Source organism: Puma concolor, chromosome B2 (genome assembly GCF_028749965.1).
Source record: "Puma concolor isolate L17-30 chromosome B2, mPumCon1.1.hap2, whole genome shotgun sequence".
Classification (NCBI taxonomy): Eukaryota; Metazoa; Chordata; class Mammalia; order Carnivora; family Felidae; genus Puma; species Puma concolor.
In genome coordinates, this window is record NC_141671.1 from 21,555,218 (window position 1) to 21,572,970 (window position 17,753).

Here is a 17,753-nt window from a genome sequence, read left to right on the forward strand (position 1 = left end):
GTCCCGCCCTTCCCCCGGCCGCGCCCCTGGGGCGTGGGGCGTGGCGCAGGGCGTGGGAGCCCGCCTGGCGTCTTAGCGAGCCGAGACTGGCTAGGGCGGTGGGCGGGCGTCACACAGGGCAGTTCCAGCGCGCCCGTGTGCCATCTGCGAGTTTTTCAAAGCCTTCAGTGGATGAGGTCGTAAAGCGTTTTTCTTTCTCCCGCGAAACCCTGTGCGGAAGGTGGAAGCGCTGAATCCTTACAGCGGATCCAAGAAGCTATGGACCCTGAAAGTGAGCACACTTTTTAGACTTGAAAAGTTTGGTGCATTGTTTTGAGGGAAAATGAGAGGAGTGATTTTTAAAATGTTTGTCATACAACTGAGAGAATTTTAAATCTAGAATGTTGGTGGTAACTCCAAATGACGACCCTTTTAGCGCCCATCTTAAAACAGCTTTATAATGTTCCTGGAATATCTACCCAAACATCTGAATAAATACTTTAAAAATGTTGGCAAAGACCTGGTAAGGACAGGATGAAAGATGGAAAAAGTAAACCTAACTTTAAAGTAAGTTGACAGATTGCGCCATGTGAACAAATTTATAAAAGTGTAAATGGAAGTTCTAGGTTCACCAACAAAGAAATTGAAGAAATAAGGGCCTTGAGTTTTTTTGCGTTTGGAAAACGAAGATTTTTCAGATTCCTTTCACCACAGCCTAGGCAGCATTTATGTGTTCGGAAGGTGGAAAAGGTGAGCATAAAGTTAGGCCTTTCGCTAAGCCCGACTAGCCTGCTTGTCTTACTGGCTTTTTATACTTCAGACGATGGCATGGCTTTGGGAAAACAAATCAAGCCTCAATAAATTGTTCATTAATTCGATAATTCAATAAAATAATCCGGGCAAATAGGTAGCAACTGTAAATTGAGAAGTTTTAATAGAAATAAAATCTTTGGACTGCAGGATTCATTTGATCAGTATTTACTCTGTGAACAACATTGCTGTTTGCTGCGGTGATTACTGGAAAATCATGAATGGACTCTTCTGGAGGCATTTATAATCTGTAAATACTAACACCCTTGAAAGGGTGGTAAAAGCTAAAACGGTAAAACAAATAGGTGCTGAATTGTAGAGATTTCCCATGTTGCAGGAATTTTTTAGATAGATGAATGGGTATATAGGAAGGCTTTAGGAGAGAGAAGCATTTGCCAGGTCAGACTGAAATAGTAAGGAGTATGATCTGACTAGAGCAGGCGAGTATTGGATAGGTAATGTGGGTCCAGGCTATGGGAGTCCTAGAAAGTCCAGCAGAAGAACTTGGACTCCAGGTGATTGGACATCCTGTCCACTACCATCCCCGACCTGAGGAAGTCATGAGAGTATGGGCCTGTGTGATGGCGCGAGTAGTAGAAAGAAAGCATGGGTTACGAAAAACATTTTTAAAAGAGAAATGGACGGGACTTGGTAATTGGATGGCTCATAATGATGAGCTAGAAGGATATCAAAGGCATCTCCAAGTTTTCAAACCCAGTTGCCTAAGAGAATGGGTGTGGCATAGGAAAGTGGGGGAAATGGATTTACATTGTTGGATTTGACTTGATAATGAGATAATAGAAAGTACCAAGTAAATAGAAAAACAGTATTTTGTGGAACCTAATAGTTCTCTGATAATATTTTGTAAATATCTTTTGATTAAGTAACTGAGAGTTCCCTTCACTTTGAGTCCCAAGTCTTCTAGGGAATTATTGGATAGTAGCCACACATATCGACTTGTTTTTGTCCAAATCAGTATTTGCACTATACAAAGTGACCATGGTATACTCAGACTAAAAAATTTTTTTTTCTAATAACTTGACCAATGACATTTTAAAATTTAGGACACTGAACTTTGCTGCTTTCTTAATGTGAGAAGGCATGGGGGACAAAGCTCTCTGTTCACATATACTAATAAACATTAAAATTATGTTTTTTTTTAAAGAAGACTTTCATCATTCACCAGTTAGGAACAAGGATTATCAAAAAGTTTGCTCATCACCTTCAGATCCTGTGCATTTTGAAGTGGATGCTTCTCATGAAAAATTAGAAAGCAACTTGGAAGCGGATGCCAGGAATGTCAGCAGTCTTCGTCAAGACTTAACTCGCTCAGATTCTCCCTTCTATATGGACACCAGCAGTACCAATTCAGACTTGCCTCAGGTGTGCATTACTTGTAAGTTCTAGGAGGTATAGATGTATTCGGCTTTCACGTTGTCTTCCTCTGAAAATGTCCTCAAAAATACGAAAAACAGTAAAAGAATCTCCAGTGGAGGCTCAAAGGAGGGGAATACACGGTCTAGTTTTCCCAAAGGTAGAACGTTACAAATAGAGCATTAAACCTGATCCTTTCTAGCCTCCACACAAAGTCCTAAGCATGCAGCCAGGGGGACATGGCCACAACAACTGGGTCACAGAGGCAGGAAAAGAGCCCAACGGGCCAGACATCTGGTCTTGAGCATGTTCTAATATGTCAGCATGCAAATGATTTAGATGTCATTCATCATGGTATTGACAGAGCCCTGCATGTAAATGACTTTATCTTAATGACAATTACAAGTGTCCTTTCTCATAAACTAAAAAAAAATTATACTGTCCCAAATTGTGATGAATGTTTAACAATTACTAGCAGGAGTGTAGGGAAATAATAGGAATGAATTATTTTGTGCCATATGTAATTGCCTTTTTATAGTTTGAAAATGGACAAATATTGACAATTTCATGTGGGCTAACCCATAAATTGGCATAAACTATCTAAAGGGCTATTTAGTGGGGTGCCTGGGTGGCTCAGTTGGTTAAGCGTCTGACTTTTGATTTCAGCTCAGGTCATGATCTCCTGGTTTGTGGGATCGCAGAGACTGCTTGGGATTCTCTCTCTCCCTCTCTCTGTGCCCCTTCCCTGCAGACATGTGCATGCACAGGCGCTCTCTATCTCTGTCTCTCTCTCTCTCTCTCAAAATAAATAAAAACAAAACAAACTGAAGAAACACATCTTTAAAAAAAATACAGGGCTATTTAGTGAGAGGAAATTGCATTTTATTTTTAATTCTATCTCAAGGAAGTATGCAAATGAGCTATGTGCAGGATTACCTATAATAAATAAACATCAGGGGTGCCTGACTGGTTCAGTTTGAAGAGCATGTGACTCTTGATCTCTGGGTTGTAAGTTCAAGCACCACACTGGGTGTAGAGATTATAAATAAACAAGTAAACTTTCATGAAAGGCATTATTTAAACACTAGAAGCAACTAAATTTTTACCAATAGGAACCTAGTTAGATGATTGCACAGATGTACAGTAGATACGTAAACCTTAAATATGATAATACAGACACACAGTTGACCCCTGAACAATGCAGCACTTAGGAGTACTGACTCCCCTCATAGTTGAAAAGCTTCATATGACTTGTGACTCCCCCAAAAGTTAACTAATTGCCTACTACGACTAGAAGCCTTACCAATAACAAACAGTCAATTAACACATATTTTGTGTATTATCTTTATTATATACTGGAAAGAAATATGATTTAGAAAATCATTAGGAGAATAAAATACATTTATAGTACTATACTGTATTTATAAGAAAATCTGTGTAAGTGGACCCGGGAAGTTCAAACCCATGTTGTTGAGGGGTCAACTGTATATTCGGTGACATAGAAAAATGATTACATTGCTTCTCACTGGGTAGTGGGCTTTTGAGTGTTTTTTACTTTCTCTCTTTTTTAAAATGTTCAAGATTATTTTCATAATGATAACTTTTATCATATTTTCATTTATTTTTTTTAAGTTTATTTACTTTGAGAGTGCATGTGTGTGCATGTGCATGCAAGTGGGGGAGGAGCAGAGAGAAAGAGGGGGAGAGAGAGAGAGAGAATCCCTAGCAGGCTCAGCACTGATGCAGGCTCCAACTCACAAACTGCCAGATCATGACCTAAGCCAAAGTTAGAGGCTTAACCAACTGAACCACCCAGGTGGCCCCTTTCATATTTCATTTTATTTTTTTTTTTTTTAAACGTTTATTTATTTTTGAGACAGAGACAGAGCATGAACAGGGGAGAGTCAGAGAGAGAGGGAGACACAGAATCGGAAGCAGGCTCCAGGCTCTGGGCCATCATCAGCCCAGAGCCCGACGCGGGGCTCGAACCCACGGACCGTGAGATCGTGACCTGAGCCGAAGTCGGACACTTAACCAACTGAGCCACCCAGGCGCCCCTCATATTTCATTTTAAAAGAAAATTTCACCATAGTATTACAGTGTTAGTCAAAGTCTAACATATTATATATATCAAATTGTAAAGAATGAATCTCCTAAATTATGTAAGAGGTTCTCTGTCTTGGAACTCATGGAGTATTTTATTCTTTATAAAGAATTTATAAACCAAAGGAACAACAAGCATATTTTAAAGACAGTATTATCATAGAACGCTAGAGTTAGAGGTAATCTCTGAAATTCAACGAGTAGTGGAGTTCCAAGAAGTTTATGTAAATATAACATCAATACATATGAATAGTACTATTTTTTTTAAAGGATATTCTTCTTGGGGCGCCTGGGTGGCTCAGTCGGTTGAGCGTCCGACTTCAGCTCAGGTCATGATCTCACAGTCTGTGACTTCAAGCCCTGCGTCGGGCTCTGTGTTGACAGCTTGGAGCCTGGAGCCTGCTTCGGATTCTGTGTCTCCCTCTCTCTCTGCCCCTTCCCCGCTCATGCTCTGTCTCTCTCTGTCTCAAAAATAAGTAAAACCATTTAATAAATAAATAAATAAATAAATAAATAAATAAATAAAGGATATTCTTCTTGATATGTTTAAAATCTAATTAGCAGGAATGGTCTAGATTAGCAAGAAGTCTAAAAAAATGTTTATAAAATATAACTCAGTTATCATACTCTTTAGGTACCTTCAATAAGTGGAACAATGTTATAAAAAGCATGATTGAATAGAAGCTTGTAACCAGTTGACTTTAGTAGGAGATACAAATTTTTTAGAGCATCATTTGTCTTACATGCCTGGTACACTGTTCATAATGAAACCAATGTTTTCCTCAAACATTTAAAATATTACTTAACAAAACCTTTCCCTTAGATAACATTGAGATAACTTTGAGAATAAGTCTTACATGAATTTTTATAGATTTTTATCTATTGGAAATCATATTTCACCTCATTACTGGAACCCACCCTGTATCTTCACTGTTAAAAGACTTGAATGACAACTACCCTAATAGATCTTTAGACCAGATTTAACAGACTCCAAAGGATTATCAGAGATTTATACATTATTATATACTCATGTTTGTAGTACCACGATTTGACTTACAAAAAAAACTAAAATATTAAAATAGCAAGATACTTGCTTAACGTCATTTAATATCGTGACTCCCTTAGCATGGTTTTACTTTTTAGTAAAGGAGCTCAGATATACAGTAGGGAAGGATACTGGAAAGTACATTCTACCCATGCAACAAAAAATACTAAGAGAAAAGTTACATAGCAATGTACATACACATTTAGAAGAAGCTTCTGATGTTTGTTTAAAGTATTAACACTAATGCCTTTTTTATTATTAATACAGAATGAAATAAAGAATGTAAAAAGGGAAGATGAGTCTAAACTCACACTTGCTGAAGAAATTTATAGCACACTAGATGACCGGTTAGGTGGTGAGTATCTCTTTGTTGGCAATACACAGAGAAACAAGATTTGTGTGTGTACGTGTCCTGTGATAACAGCAATAATAATAATAGCCATGTGCTAATATACACTTTATATGCATGATCACACTCCACAAACAATCCTATGAAATAGGTTTTTTTTTTTTCTTTTTGAATAAGGGTTGTTTGTATCTACCCAGATGAGAAGCATGAGGCCCAGAGAGTAACATGCGAAGTACAAACCATTAGCAACACATTTGACTATCTTAAAATAAAAAATAATTTCTATATGACCAAATTATAACCAACAAAATTAAAAAAAAAACAAAACAAGATACAGACTAAAAACACATGCAATGTATACATTGACAAGATTAGTATCCAAAATAAAGAACTCCGATAAGAAAAAGACCCCTAGAGCTTGATAGACAAACAGGCCAAGTGTACGTATTAGCTTGCTGGAGCTGCCATAACAAAACTCCACAGATCGGGTGACTTCAACTACGGAAATTTATTTTCTCACAGTTCTGGAGTCTGGAAGTCCAAGATCAAGGTGTCAGAAGAGTTGGTTTATCCTGAGGCCTCCCAGATGTCCTTTCTTCCTTATAAGAACACCAGTCATATTGTATTAGGGCCCCACTTTTATGACCTCATTTAACCTTAATTACCTCTTTATAGGTCCTATCTCCAAATACAGTCACACTGTAAGATGCTGGGGGTTAAGCCTTCAGCATGTGATTTTTGGGGAAATTAAATTGAGGCCATAACAGTATCTAACAGGCAGATCACAGAAAAGGAAACCTGCAAGACTATTCAAATGACCACAAAATACCATTTAATGCATACCAGTTTAATATGCATTGGAGGGACATAGTAGAGCAAATAAACTTCTGTGCTCTTGTTGGAAGTATAAATTGGTACAGCTACTTTGGAGGGTAATTTTGCAATGTCTAGTGAAGTTGAAGGTAACATTTTCTATAATCCAGTGATTCTACTTTGAGGTATGTATATCCAGAACCTAGACAAAAATTCTTAGTGTACAAGGAAACATGTATAAGGATGTTTACTGAAGGTTGTTTTTAACAGCAAAATTAGAAACATATCTAACAAAAAGGGATTAAAGTGTAGTCCTTCAGTAAAATGAACCAAATCACAGATATTTACATGGCTAAGTCTGAAAAGCAAAATTTTAAGTGAAATAAAGACTTTTGTATGGATATATATATATACGTTTTATGTCTAATATATATGTTACAAATGTAATTTGAGTCTATTTACATACAATTTTAAAGCACGGAAAATAGCACTGTACTGCATATCACCCAGGGTGCTGCATGACATTTTGAAATATTTAGGAAGCTGTGACACTGGACATCTGTTGGACTCCACAAACTACCAGCTTAAGATAGTTTACTATTTCAGTGTAAAACCTTTCTATAAAGTATTATTTGCAAAGCTGGGTCTTTGAAGGTTGCTGTGATAAAAAGCAAGTATTGTACAAAAATCAATGTAGAATAGAAAGTGATGGTTGTCATTGTCCTATCTGATTCCAAGATTTGAGACATGTGATACCCAGTAGTGCATCCAAGTAGTAAGTTCAATTGTATGAGAATAAAATAAAGCATTATATTTTTCTTTCAGTTTGTGTGTAATTTTCAAACATCTAAGTTGTTGAGACAAATACTGAAGTTGAGCTTCACTACTTAATAAATGGAACTGTTAGGTATTTCTTTCCAATTCTTGGAAGTTGATATATATTATTTAAGGTACATAATTGAGTAATGAAAGCAGAAAAATATGGGTGGAAAGAATAAATACCTACCAGCTTTCGTAGTTATCTCTCAAGAGGGGGAAAGGAGGGAATTTAGATAGAAGGAGGCATCATTAATTAGTTTTGTAACATTTTATTGCCTATTTGCTCCTGATTTTTATCTTTTTAATTTTTAAAATGTTTACTTATTTTGAGGGAGGGGGAGAAAGAGTGAGGGAATGCTGAGCATGAGTGGGGGAGGGGCAGAGAGAGAGAGGGAGAGAGAATCCCAAGCAGGCTCCACAATGTCAGCCCAGAGCTCAACTTGGGGCTCAAACCCTAAGATAATGACCTGAGCCCAAACTAAGAGCTGGACGTTTAACCAACTGAACCACCCAGGCATCTCTACTTCTGATTTTTAAAAATTTCTTGGGGCACCTGGGTGGCTCAGTCAGTTAAGCATCCGACTTCAGCTCAGGTCATGATCTCGCAGTTTGAGAGTTCAAGCCCTTCACTGGGCTCTGTGCTGACAGCTCGGAGTCTGGAGCCTGCTTCGGATTCTGTGTCTCCTCCTCTGTCTTCCCTACTCATGCTCTCTCTCTGTCTCTCAATAATAAATAAACGTTAAAAAAATTTTTTTAAATGTCTTAAGTCTGGATAACTTGTCATGTTGACAAACACAGCATTTAGAAATAGTGTTCTAGAATCCCAGGTGCACTGCCTACCCAACCTGTGACATTAGGCAAGTAAGTGACTTAACATCTCTTATGTCTCAGTTTCGTTATCTGTAAAACAGGGATAATAACAGTGCATGGCTCAGGGGATTGCTGTGAGATTAACCAAGTTTATGTGTGTTTGTTATTATACTGTTCATTGTGCTTTTGTATTCTTTGGACACATAATCAAAACATTTTAGAATTACAGTACAACAAAAGAATTTTGAAGATATCTTGGAATTTGTTGTAATGGCATTTGACCAGAATGATGTACAAACTTTTTTGGTAGCAGTCATTTGAGAACTTCTGGTCTCCATGTAAAATGTAGTTTATTTTGTTTGCTAGCACAAAGCCATGCTGAAATACACTCAATAAAAAAATGTTGACATAAATATAATTTTAAAAAGACTCCCAACAGTTTATTTCATAAATGTAAATATAACTGTTAGCATATAAATGTATGGACAGCTAATTCTTATTTCCATCTTTCTCTTTCTAATGAGATTTCAACATTGGAAATGACTCACAGAATGTACTACCTCAACTAGTTGACCCCAGCATTTCTTCCTTCAGACAATTTGAACCCATTTGCAAATTTCATCACACAGAAGCATTTAGTAATGAAATGATAACATTTCAAAATCTGAAAGAAGGCTTACCTTATACAGTACAACCCGAAATGCAAATTCATGTGTATTATTGTGCAAAAGACACTAATATAAAGGAAGATTCATTTAAGGAAGAAAATTCACTGGGAACTAGCACTTCTACAAATGAAGAGCAATTTGCTCATAAATGTGTCATACAACCTTCTAGAAGTCCACCTGTAGTCCACGGCAGTGGAGAGACAGTGAAATTCATGGAAATGTCACTGGCTAAAAGTGCTGCCACGGAATCTGCCCTCAAACCTAGTCAACCTCAGAGCTTCTGGTATGAGGAAAATGTACCCAGTGATGTTGACAAACCGTTTTACAAAGAGAACAGCTTTAACCAGCTTGATCTGAAAGCTAATTATGCAACAGAGAAGGTAAATTTTGGGATGGTCAATATAGCTTGTGGAGTATTAAAATATGTGCTTTCAAAAAAAAAACCCAAAACTATGTATATAATTTTAGACTTTTCCAAGTACCACTAAATAATCTAATAATCAGCAAGAGGGACATTGCTTCTCTGGGGAAAATACCTTCTGAGATCTTAATCAATTTAGAAACAGATTTTTCTATTAAAATCATGTCCATACATGGAGATTAGCCCTACTGAATGGTCATGTCTTTGAGAACCAAGGCTCTGTCTTACTCATCCTTTTATGTGTCTTAGCATCTACATGGTGCCTTGGCTTTTATATTTGTGAATCAAATTGGCTGGAACTCAAGAGTTTACAGTAAGGAAAAGATTGAGAAGAGGAAGAAGGATGGAGGTATTAAGTTATTTGACAGGAAAATCTTAAAATTTTTCTATCATGAGGGATTTCAGTTAACAAGTATAAAATGTTAGTTTTTCTACCAAAGTGAAAATACTAATTTGTCTTTTGACTTATTGATTCTGGGCATACATGTAGTATCCTAAGAACACTGAAGATGCCACTAGTATAAATTCTATGTGCTCTCTGAAAATTTTTTGAAAGTAATAGTTTTAAGACTTGGTATGGGCAAATATAATCCAAGAATAGTAAAAATAATACCTTTTTATTTTAAGTCTGATGAAAAAAGCTATGACTATTTTTCATTTCCAAGTATGAGCAGTTTTTTTGTTCATTTATTTGGAAGCATTATTTAAAAGAGAACTTTATTTCCCTGTATTGATTCTGGAAAATGGCATTTAAAAAATCTGCTTAATTAGCATTTCTCAAGATTGCTCCTTCCTATTTCCACTGCATTTAGTCATTTTTTCAGTCAATAAATACTTTCTGGAACCTATTCTGTGCTAGGCTCTATGCTATGTGTTGATTATATAATGGTTTTAAAGAATGTGGTTTTTGTCCTCATGAAAGTAACACCTTAGTAGAGGAGACTCACATTAAAGAATCACACAAATAAATGTAAACTTTCAACTATGATAAGGCTCTGAGTGGTTACATATAAAGTGTATGTAAAGTGTAGATAACGTGCTATAGTATTACATATAAACTGTAAGCTGCAAGGATGATAAGAGCTGTGAATAAAATGACAGGAGTCTTACTGTCCTAGTCAGCGAGTTTGGGGGAGGCTTCCGGAAGTAGTGGTCATTGAGCTGAGCTCTGAAGGATAAGTTAGGAGTTAAGGAACTGTGGGTGGGAGAGCATTCCATGCAGAAGTAACATGTGGAAAACCCTGTGGCTTCAGGGAACATGGCACCCACTAGTACCTGACAGAAGCCTGGATTGAAGGAGGCATGTAGTAGATGAGGACGAAAGGTAGCCTTAGGCAGCAAGACCAGATAGTAGAACCTGTAGGCCTCTGTAGGGATAGTTGTTTTTATCCCAGAATGATAGTAAACCATTAAAAGAGAGGTCCAGTGACACCTGAGTGGCTCAGTCAGTTAAGCTTCCGACTTCAGCTCAGGTCATTATCTGGCAGGTTCATGAGTTCGAGCCCTGCATAGGGCTCAGTGCTGACAGCTCAGAACCTAGAGCCTGCTTCAAATTCTGTTGTCTCCCTCTCTCTCTGCCCCTCCTGGGCTCACACACTCTCTCTCTCAAAAATGAATAAACATTAAAAAAAAAAAATACAGGGGTCCAATACCTCTAAGTTCTAGGAAGTTATATAGCCCACCCTTGCAAATATCTTTTACAGGATTTTTAATGTCATATTCATTTCAGTATTTTCTTACTACAACTTATTGTCCTTTGAAAAAGCCCCTAAAACCTGTGTTGTGGGCAGAAAGTCAATGGCAAAATATGTTCGTCTGACATTCTTACATTCACAGGAGTCATAGCAATGAGATAATGGTTTAGCAGGCAATAAAAGTAGTTTTCATTCAGGGGAGCCTGGGTGGCTTAGTCGGTTAAGCACCCAGGTCTTGATTTCAGCTCAGGTCATGATCTCACGGTTGTGGGATCGAGCCCTGCATTGAGCTCTGCACTGAGCCTCATGCCTGCTTAGGATTTTCTCTTTCCCGCTCTGCTCCCCCTCCCTCATGTGTCTGTTCCCTGTCTCAAAAATAAATAACAGCATTTTTTATTTTTTATTTTTTAATGTTTATTTTTGAGAGAGACAAAGTGTGAGTAGGCAAGGAGCAGACAGAGAAAGGGAGATACAGAATCCACAGCAGGCTCTAGGCTCTGAACTGTCAGCACAGAGCCCGATGTGGGGCTTGAACTCACAAACTGTGAGATCATGACCTGAGCTGAAGCCAGACATTTAACCGACTGAGCCACCCAGGCACCCCAAATAAATAAATAAACATTAAAAGAAAGAGGTAGTCTTCATTCAGAAGAGGCCTCACAGACTGTAGGGTAATTGATAAATTTGTTTTAATTCATTTGAAGTCAAAGAAAGTACATGTGTTCAGAAAATTTCGCACCATAGAAAGTGGTCAGAGTATCAAAGCTGAGTTTTTCTTTTGTAAAAGTAAATATGATACCTATCATATACCTACTCTTTGTGCTCTGCTATCGGTGCTATATATATACTTAGCAGTTAATACCTAAGTATGTTTGTTAAATAGGTATTATTGGAAGTGGATATTATCATTGTTAGAGCTGAGAAAACCAAACTAGGGACCTAGGACTTAAGGCCAGCTCTGATTTCAAAATGTATGATCTTTATACTCTTTTTCACTTATTTTATTTACTATAAGATTTCAGTGTCTTCGAAAGGAATCCAGAGTTTCGGGGATATTCCTGAGATGTCAGTCAGTCACCAAAAGGCAGTCACAGTGGAGGACATGGACAGACCAGGGACTGTCTCATATTGGTCTCCTGCAGTCATTTCTTGGAGTAGTGGAGCATCTCAGGAGGACAGCAAGGCACCTGACATGGAGCAGAGTTTGGAGAGCTTACAACCTCTGGAAGAGGACATGGCTTTAAATGAAGTCTTACGGAAATTAAAACATACTAACAAAAGGCAGCAAATTCTGATCCAAGACCTGCAGTGTAGTAACAAGTATTTAGAGAAGAAGGTCGAAGAGCTCCAGAGGCAGACTACCAAGCAGCAGGTGTTCGTTGACATAAATAAGCTAAAGGAAAAGATGGAAGAACTAATTGAAGACAAATACAGAGTGATCCTAGAGAAGAATGATACCGAGAAGACACTGCAGAACTTGCACGAGGTTTTGACTAACACCCAAAAACATCTCCAGGAATCTAGGAATGAAAAGGAAACCTTACAGCTCGAGCTTAAGGAGGTCAAGGACAATTATGTTCACCTACAGGAAAGGTACATGACTGAAATGCAACAGAAAGATAAAACTGTCAGTCAGTGCATGGAGATGAACAGAACCTTAAGTAAGAAAGAAGAAGAGGTAGAGAGGCTGAAGCAGCTCAAAGGAGAATTGGAAAAGGCCACCACTTCTGCTTTGGACTTGTTGAAAAGGGAAAAGAAGACCCGAGAGCACGAGTTCCTGTCTTTACGGGAGGAATTTCAGAAACATGAAAAGAAGAACCTGGAAGAACGACAGAAACTGAAATCAAGACTGGAGAAACTGCTCACTCAATTTAATACTTTACAGTTCATACCTGAGAACGAGAAGGGGAAGAATGCCAAACTGAAGCAGCAGGTCAGCTCAGTAAAACAAGAAAATGTGAGGCTACAGCAGCAGATTGCAGGGAGCGAGGAGCAAAATTATGCCCCTTGGTTTGAGACGGCTCATTTAAAGGAGGACTCTGGGGAGGCAGTGGAGGCAGATATCACAAAGGTATTGTCACAAATTCAGAATCTCTAACGCAGAATTTCAGGAGTTTCTAACAGTCTGCTCATGCATATTTAGATGCAACACTTTGTCAGCAGAAAGAATTATTAACAACGACAAAAAAATGGGAGAGTGGAAAAGGTACCACAGATTTGGAGAAGCTTCTCCGGTTCTTGGGTACTCACATTAAAGACAGCTACTTCTTGGATACTCACCTAAAGAGGCTATTTCTGGCCTCTTGTGACTATTTTGGTAGAGATGAAAATTAACATGGGAATTTTCTGGGTACCTATGATCAATCATCTGAAGTATCCTTTGAGAAAGGGTTTTCTATGTGGGGATCTCTATGTTTTCATGTCACTTCTGCCTATTCAGTGATAAAACTAAATAACGCAATTACGTATTTGGTTTACAAAGTAAAACAAAACTATATTATATCACATATTAATTTTATGAAAGTATACAGTTTTTGATTGAGGTGTAATTGACCCATAACATCAGTTTCCAGTTTACAACATAATTCGTTATTTGTACGTGTTGCAAAGAGATCACCACAATAAATCTAGTTAACATCTGTTAAAAATAACATGAAAGCCTCATAACAGTACATTTGGAGAGGCTGTAATTTTGTATTCTATGCAGTTCAAATGACTTGGTAGACAAGAACCTGGAAGCATGTCCTGGAAGTGATCATTTTCATAAGCCAGAGCACATCTATTTCAGTTTTGAAGGCTTGTCTTGAGATGTTTATAGTATAGGGGCACCTGCATGGCTTAGTTGGTTAAACATCCAACTCTTGATTTTGGCTCAGGTAGGATCTCACGGTTGGCAAGATAAAGCCCCAAGTTGGGCTCTACACTGACAGCATGGAACCTGCTTGGGATTCTCTCTCTCTCTGCCCCTCCCATGTGCATTCTCTCTCTCTCAAAATTAATAAACTTAAAAATATTATTTATAGTACAGCCTTATTAATTCTGACTATTTAGAAAGAAGGCTAATCTGGGGGCACCTGGGTGGTTCAGTTGGTTAAGCATGTGACTTCAGCTCAGGTCATGATCTCACAGTTCGTGGGTTTGAGCCCTGCATCGGGTTCTGTGCTGACAGCTTGGAGCCTGGAGCCTGCTTTGGATTCTCTGTCTCCCTCTGCCCCTCCCCTGCTTCTGTTCTCTCTCTCTCAAAAATAAACATTAAAAACTTTTTTAGAAGAAGGCTAATTTTTTTAATGATTCTTAGGAAAATATTGTCTTATACTTAAAAAATTCTGTCTGTGCTCTTTTCTCCAGAAAGAAGTTAGGATTTTCTATGCTAGTGGTTCTCAAGCTTTAGCATTCATCAGCATTAGGTGTGAAAATGCAGATTGCTGGGGCCCACCTCAGCATTTCTGATTCAGTAGGTGTGCAGGGAGGAGGGTGGTGCTGAGAATGTGCATTTCTAAGAAGATCCCAAGTCTCACCCATGCTGCTGATCCCAGGGTCACACTTTGAGAACCACTAACCTAAGCAGAGATGACCTTAATTTTAGCTGCTAACCAAATCATGACAAATTTTGAATTGGTAAACTCTGAATAAGTTAGTACAACTGTACAGAGGTTTATCACAGTATATCTTTTTTTTCTTGAATTTTCTTTAAAAAAAAAAAAAAGTAGTGGTGCCTGGGTGGCTCATTCGGTTAAGGGTCTGACTTTGGCTCAGGTCATGATCTTGCAGTTTGTGAGTTCCAGCCCCACATTGAGCTCACTGCTGTCAGCCTGTTAGCCCAGAGATTGTCTGCCCCTCCTCTGCTCATGCTCTCCCCCAAATAAATATTTTTTTTTAAAAAAGGAAAGTTCTTTGTTTTATCTTGACTAATCAATTTCTTTAATATCCCTAAGTCATCCTTACTCTGCTTTTAGTTTTGCTTTTCATGAACTCTAGGTCTGTTTTCTCAAAAGTGTGGTCTGGGAATGTCCATGAGATCAAAAGTATTTTCATAGTAATAGGAAGATGTTATGCCCTTGCCAGTCTCATTTTTTTCACAAGTGCTCCCAGTGGCATTTTCTAGAAACTGTTGATCATTGCTTTTATGGCTGCTCAATGTGTGAAGCAGATGTAAGAATCATGCTGTCTTCTATGAAGTCAGCATTATAGATACTTACAAAAATGTAAAAGATGCCACTCTTTCCACTAATTTTTTCCTTTGGAAAATGTGGTAATTTCATATTAAAATTGTTATTTATGTTGACACAAAGGATTTATTGTTATTTGAATAGATTAGTAAACATTTTTATTTTATTTTTTTAATGTTTATTTTTGAGAAGGAGAGAGAGAGAGAGAGAACATGCACACAGAGAGTGGGGGAGGGGCAGAGAGGGGAGACACAGAATCCAAAGCAGGCTCCGGGCTCTGAGCTGTCAGCCTAGAGCCTGACATGGGGCTCAAACTCATGAACTGTGAGATCATGACTTGAGCCAAAGTCGGATGCTCAACCAACTGAACCACCCAGGTGACCCAGTAAACATAATTTTTAAATGTTCTTAGTCATAATTTCTTTTTTTTTTAAAGTTTATTATTTTGAGAGAAAGCATGTGCATACACACGCACCAGTGGGGGGAGAGGCAGAGAGAGAAAGGAGAGGGAAAGAATCCCAAAAAGGCTCTGCACTGTCAGTGTGGAGTCCAACATGGGGCTCGATCCCACCAACCTGAGCCAAAGTCTGGAGTGGGACGCTTAATCAACTGAGCCACCCAGGCACCCCCTCAGTCATAATTTCTAATACAAAAAATATTGATAGATATAACCCATATAAACAAAAGGCTTTTGGGATTCTTATTAATTTTTGAGTCTATAAAGGGGTCCTGAGAATCAGAAGTTTGAGAACCACAGCTCATAATTTTGTTTTTTTTAAATATTAACATTTATCTCCAATTTCGTTTGTTTTTAATTTTAGAAAGAGAGCATGAGCAAGTGGGGAAGAGGAACAGAGGGAAAGAAAGACTCTTAACCGGACACAGGGCTCGATCGCACAACCCTGGGATTATGACCTGAGCCGAAATTAAGGGTCAGACACTCAACCAGCTGAGCCACTCAGGTGTCCCATTATCTCTTCAAATTTAAATTTGAGTGCCACGTTGTTAGGGCTGCTCAAAGTTTTAAAGAGTGGTATTTAATTCAGAATTCTACTTAAAGAGCAATCCAGACTCTCTGTCTTTATTGTAACACCTCTGAATTGTGTACACATAGGATGCAAAGATGATACATTCTAATTTGTTCCTGAATTGCTCACCTTGTGAAGAAGAAAGCCTGAATCCCCCAGATGTGCAAAGAACCTCTCAGCTGGTCTCCAAACTTCACAGTCTTCTGGCTCTGGTCATAGGACTTCTCACACGTCAGGTAATTTTAAAAATTCATATTTTTTATTGGGGAAGGAAGAAATATAGAAGTTGGACTAAACCAAAGAAGCAATATAAAGCGTTGGAGTTAAGTCATGGGAGAAAAAAATGGAAGACAAAATTCAGACCTCCTCCTGCTTCTTTTTATCTTTCTTTAACACCTAATTCCCACAAGTAAAATAATATAATCAGATACAAGATAAAGGCATCAGAGAAAACCTTTTATTCGGTACTTCTTACATGTCATGGAAACTCTATCAGAGTGATAGTCTTGTTCTCTGGTTCAGTTGGTTCCTAGTGATTAGTGAGCGTTCCCATCATGGAGCTGTTTGCCCAATCTAAAATTTAGCTTTTGGGCAGGGGGAGAGCAGTGGGGAGTTGTATACATTAGTGGAATGAAGAATGAAATTAGTGTAGGTGAGCTTAAATTCTGACTTCACCACTTTCTGGCTCTGTGACTTGGCCCAAGTGACTTTGCCTTTCTCAGCCTCAGTTTCTGCATTGTAAGTAGGGGAAATGATACTTTCCCCTGCCCTGGGAGGTTACAAGCACTACATTTAATGAGAGATGAGAGTACAGAGCATGACATTTGATAGCTTCTCAAATGAGCTAGCTGTCTTTCTTCCTCTTCATTATTGTCCATTTCTTTGATCTTGGGTGTAGTCATCAGAGCCCAAATTGGGGGGCATGGTCTGTGATGTTCCTGATCCAACACAACCCTTATTTCTATTGTGTTTTAGCTAAAGTTTGTTGAATGCTAGCATTTATTTAATGCTAGACACTGAGCTGATTATTTTATGCAGAGATCACAAAGTGGCAGCATGCAGACTATATCCACCTAACGTTTTGTTTTTATATATGTGACTCTGAATGTGGCACAGACTCTCCTTAGCTGCAAACTTTTCCAGCCTACTTTGTTCCTTCAAACATTTGCTTACTTACTGTAAGGCTTGGCTTTCCACCATGTCATTGGAGGCTGCTTCTCCACCACACCTCCCCATGAAGAGTGTGTTCTCATCCCTCTTGTTGGTGGATGTCATCCCACACCAAATATTATCTGTTTGCTTATTCTGTGTCTCCCACCCCCACCAGAGTGGAAGGCTTCAACATCAGAAACGTGGTATGTTGTATGCCCCGTATCTAATTCTGATGAAGCCCTTAATCAGCACTCAACAAATATTTGTTGACTTTCCAACCTGTCCTTGGAGGCATTTAAATTTACTGACCCTGCCTTTCATGGGTTATCTCATCCAAACCTTATGTCAGTGTTTATATTCTCAGGCTTAAAAAAAAATGGAAACAAAACATGGAAAAACAAACTGGGACTTAGAACTGTAGGGTGTCTTGTCCAAAGTCCTACATAGGGTTAAGCGACAGAACTCAGATACAAACTCAGGCAGTCTGACTCATGCACACAGTTTTGGCCCTGAGGTTAT

General features: G+C 38.4%; 1 protein-coding gene across 9 annotated transcripts in view; it reads left to right on the forward strand.

The window, feature by feature from the left end:
* The first annotated feature begins 20 nt into the window (after window positions 1–20).
* Window positions 21–17,753, forward strand: part of CAGE1 (cancer antigen 1) — a 55,321-nt gene continuing 37,588 nt past the window's right edge. For 5 of the 9 annotated variants that reach the window (XM_086706338.1, XM_086706341.1, XM_086706343.1 and 2 more), the window contains exons 1-6: window positions 21–271; window positions 1,955–2,172; window positions 5,579–5,666; window positions 8,627–9,150; window positions 11,901–12,956; window positions 16,169–16,318. In XM_086706338.1, coding sequence (XP_086562464.1) covers window positions 259–271; window positions 1,955–2,172; window positions 5,579–5,666; window positions 8,627–9,150; window positions 11,901–12,956; window positions 16,169–16,318 — 2,049 coding nt within the window. In that variant the 5' untranslated portion in view covers window positions 21–258. Of the gene's footprint in view, window positions 272–314; window positions 547–1,954; window positions 2,186–5,578; window positions 5,667–8,626; window positions 9,151–11,900; window positions 12,957–16,168; window positions 16,319–17,753 lie in introns of those variants that run through there. The other 4 variants (XM_086706339.1, XM_086706340.1, XM_086706346.1 and 1 more) reach the window with 4 other exon arrangements.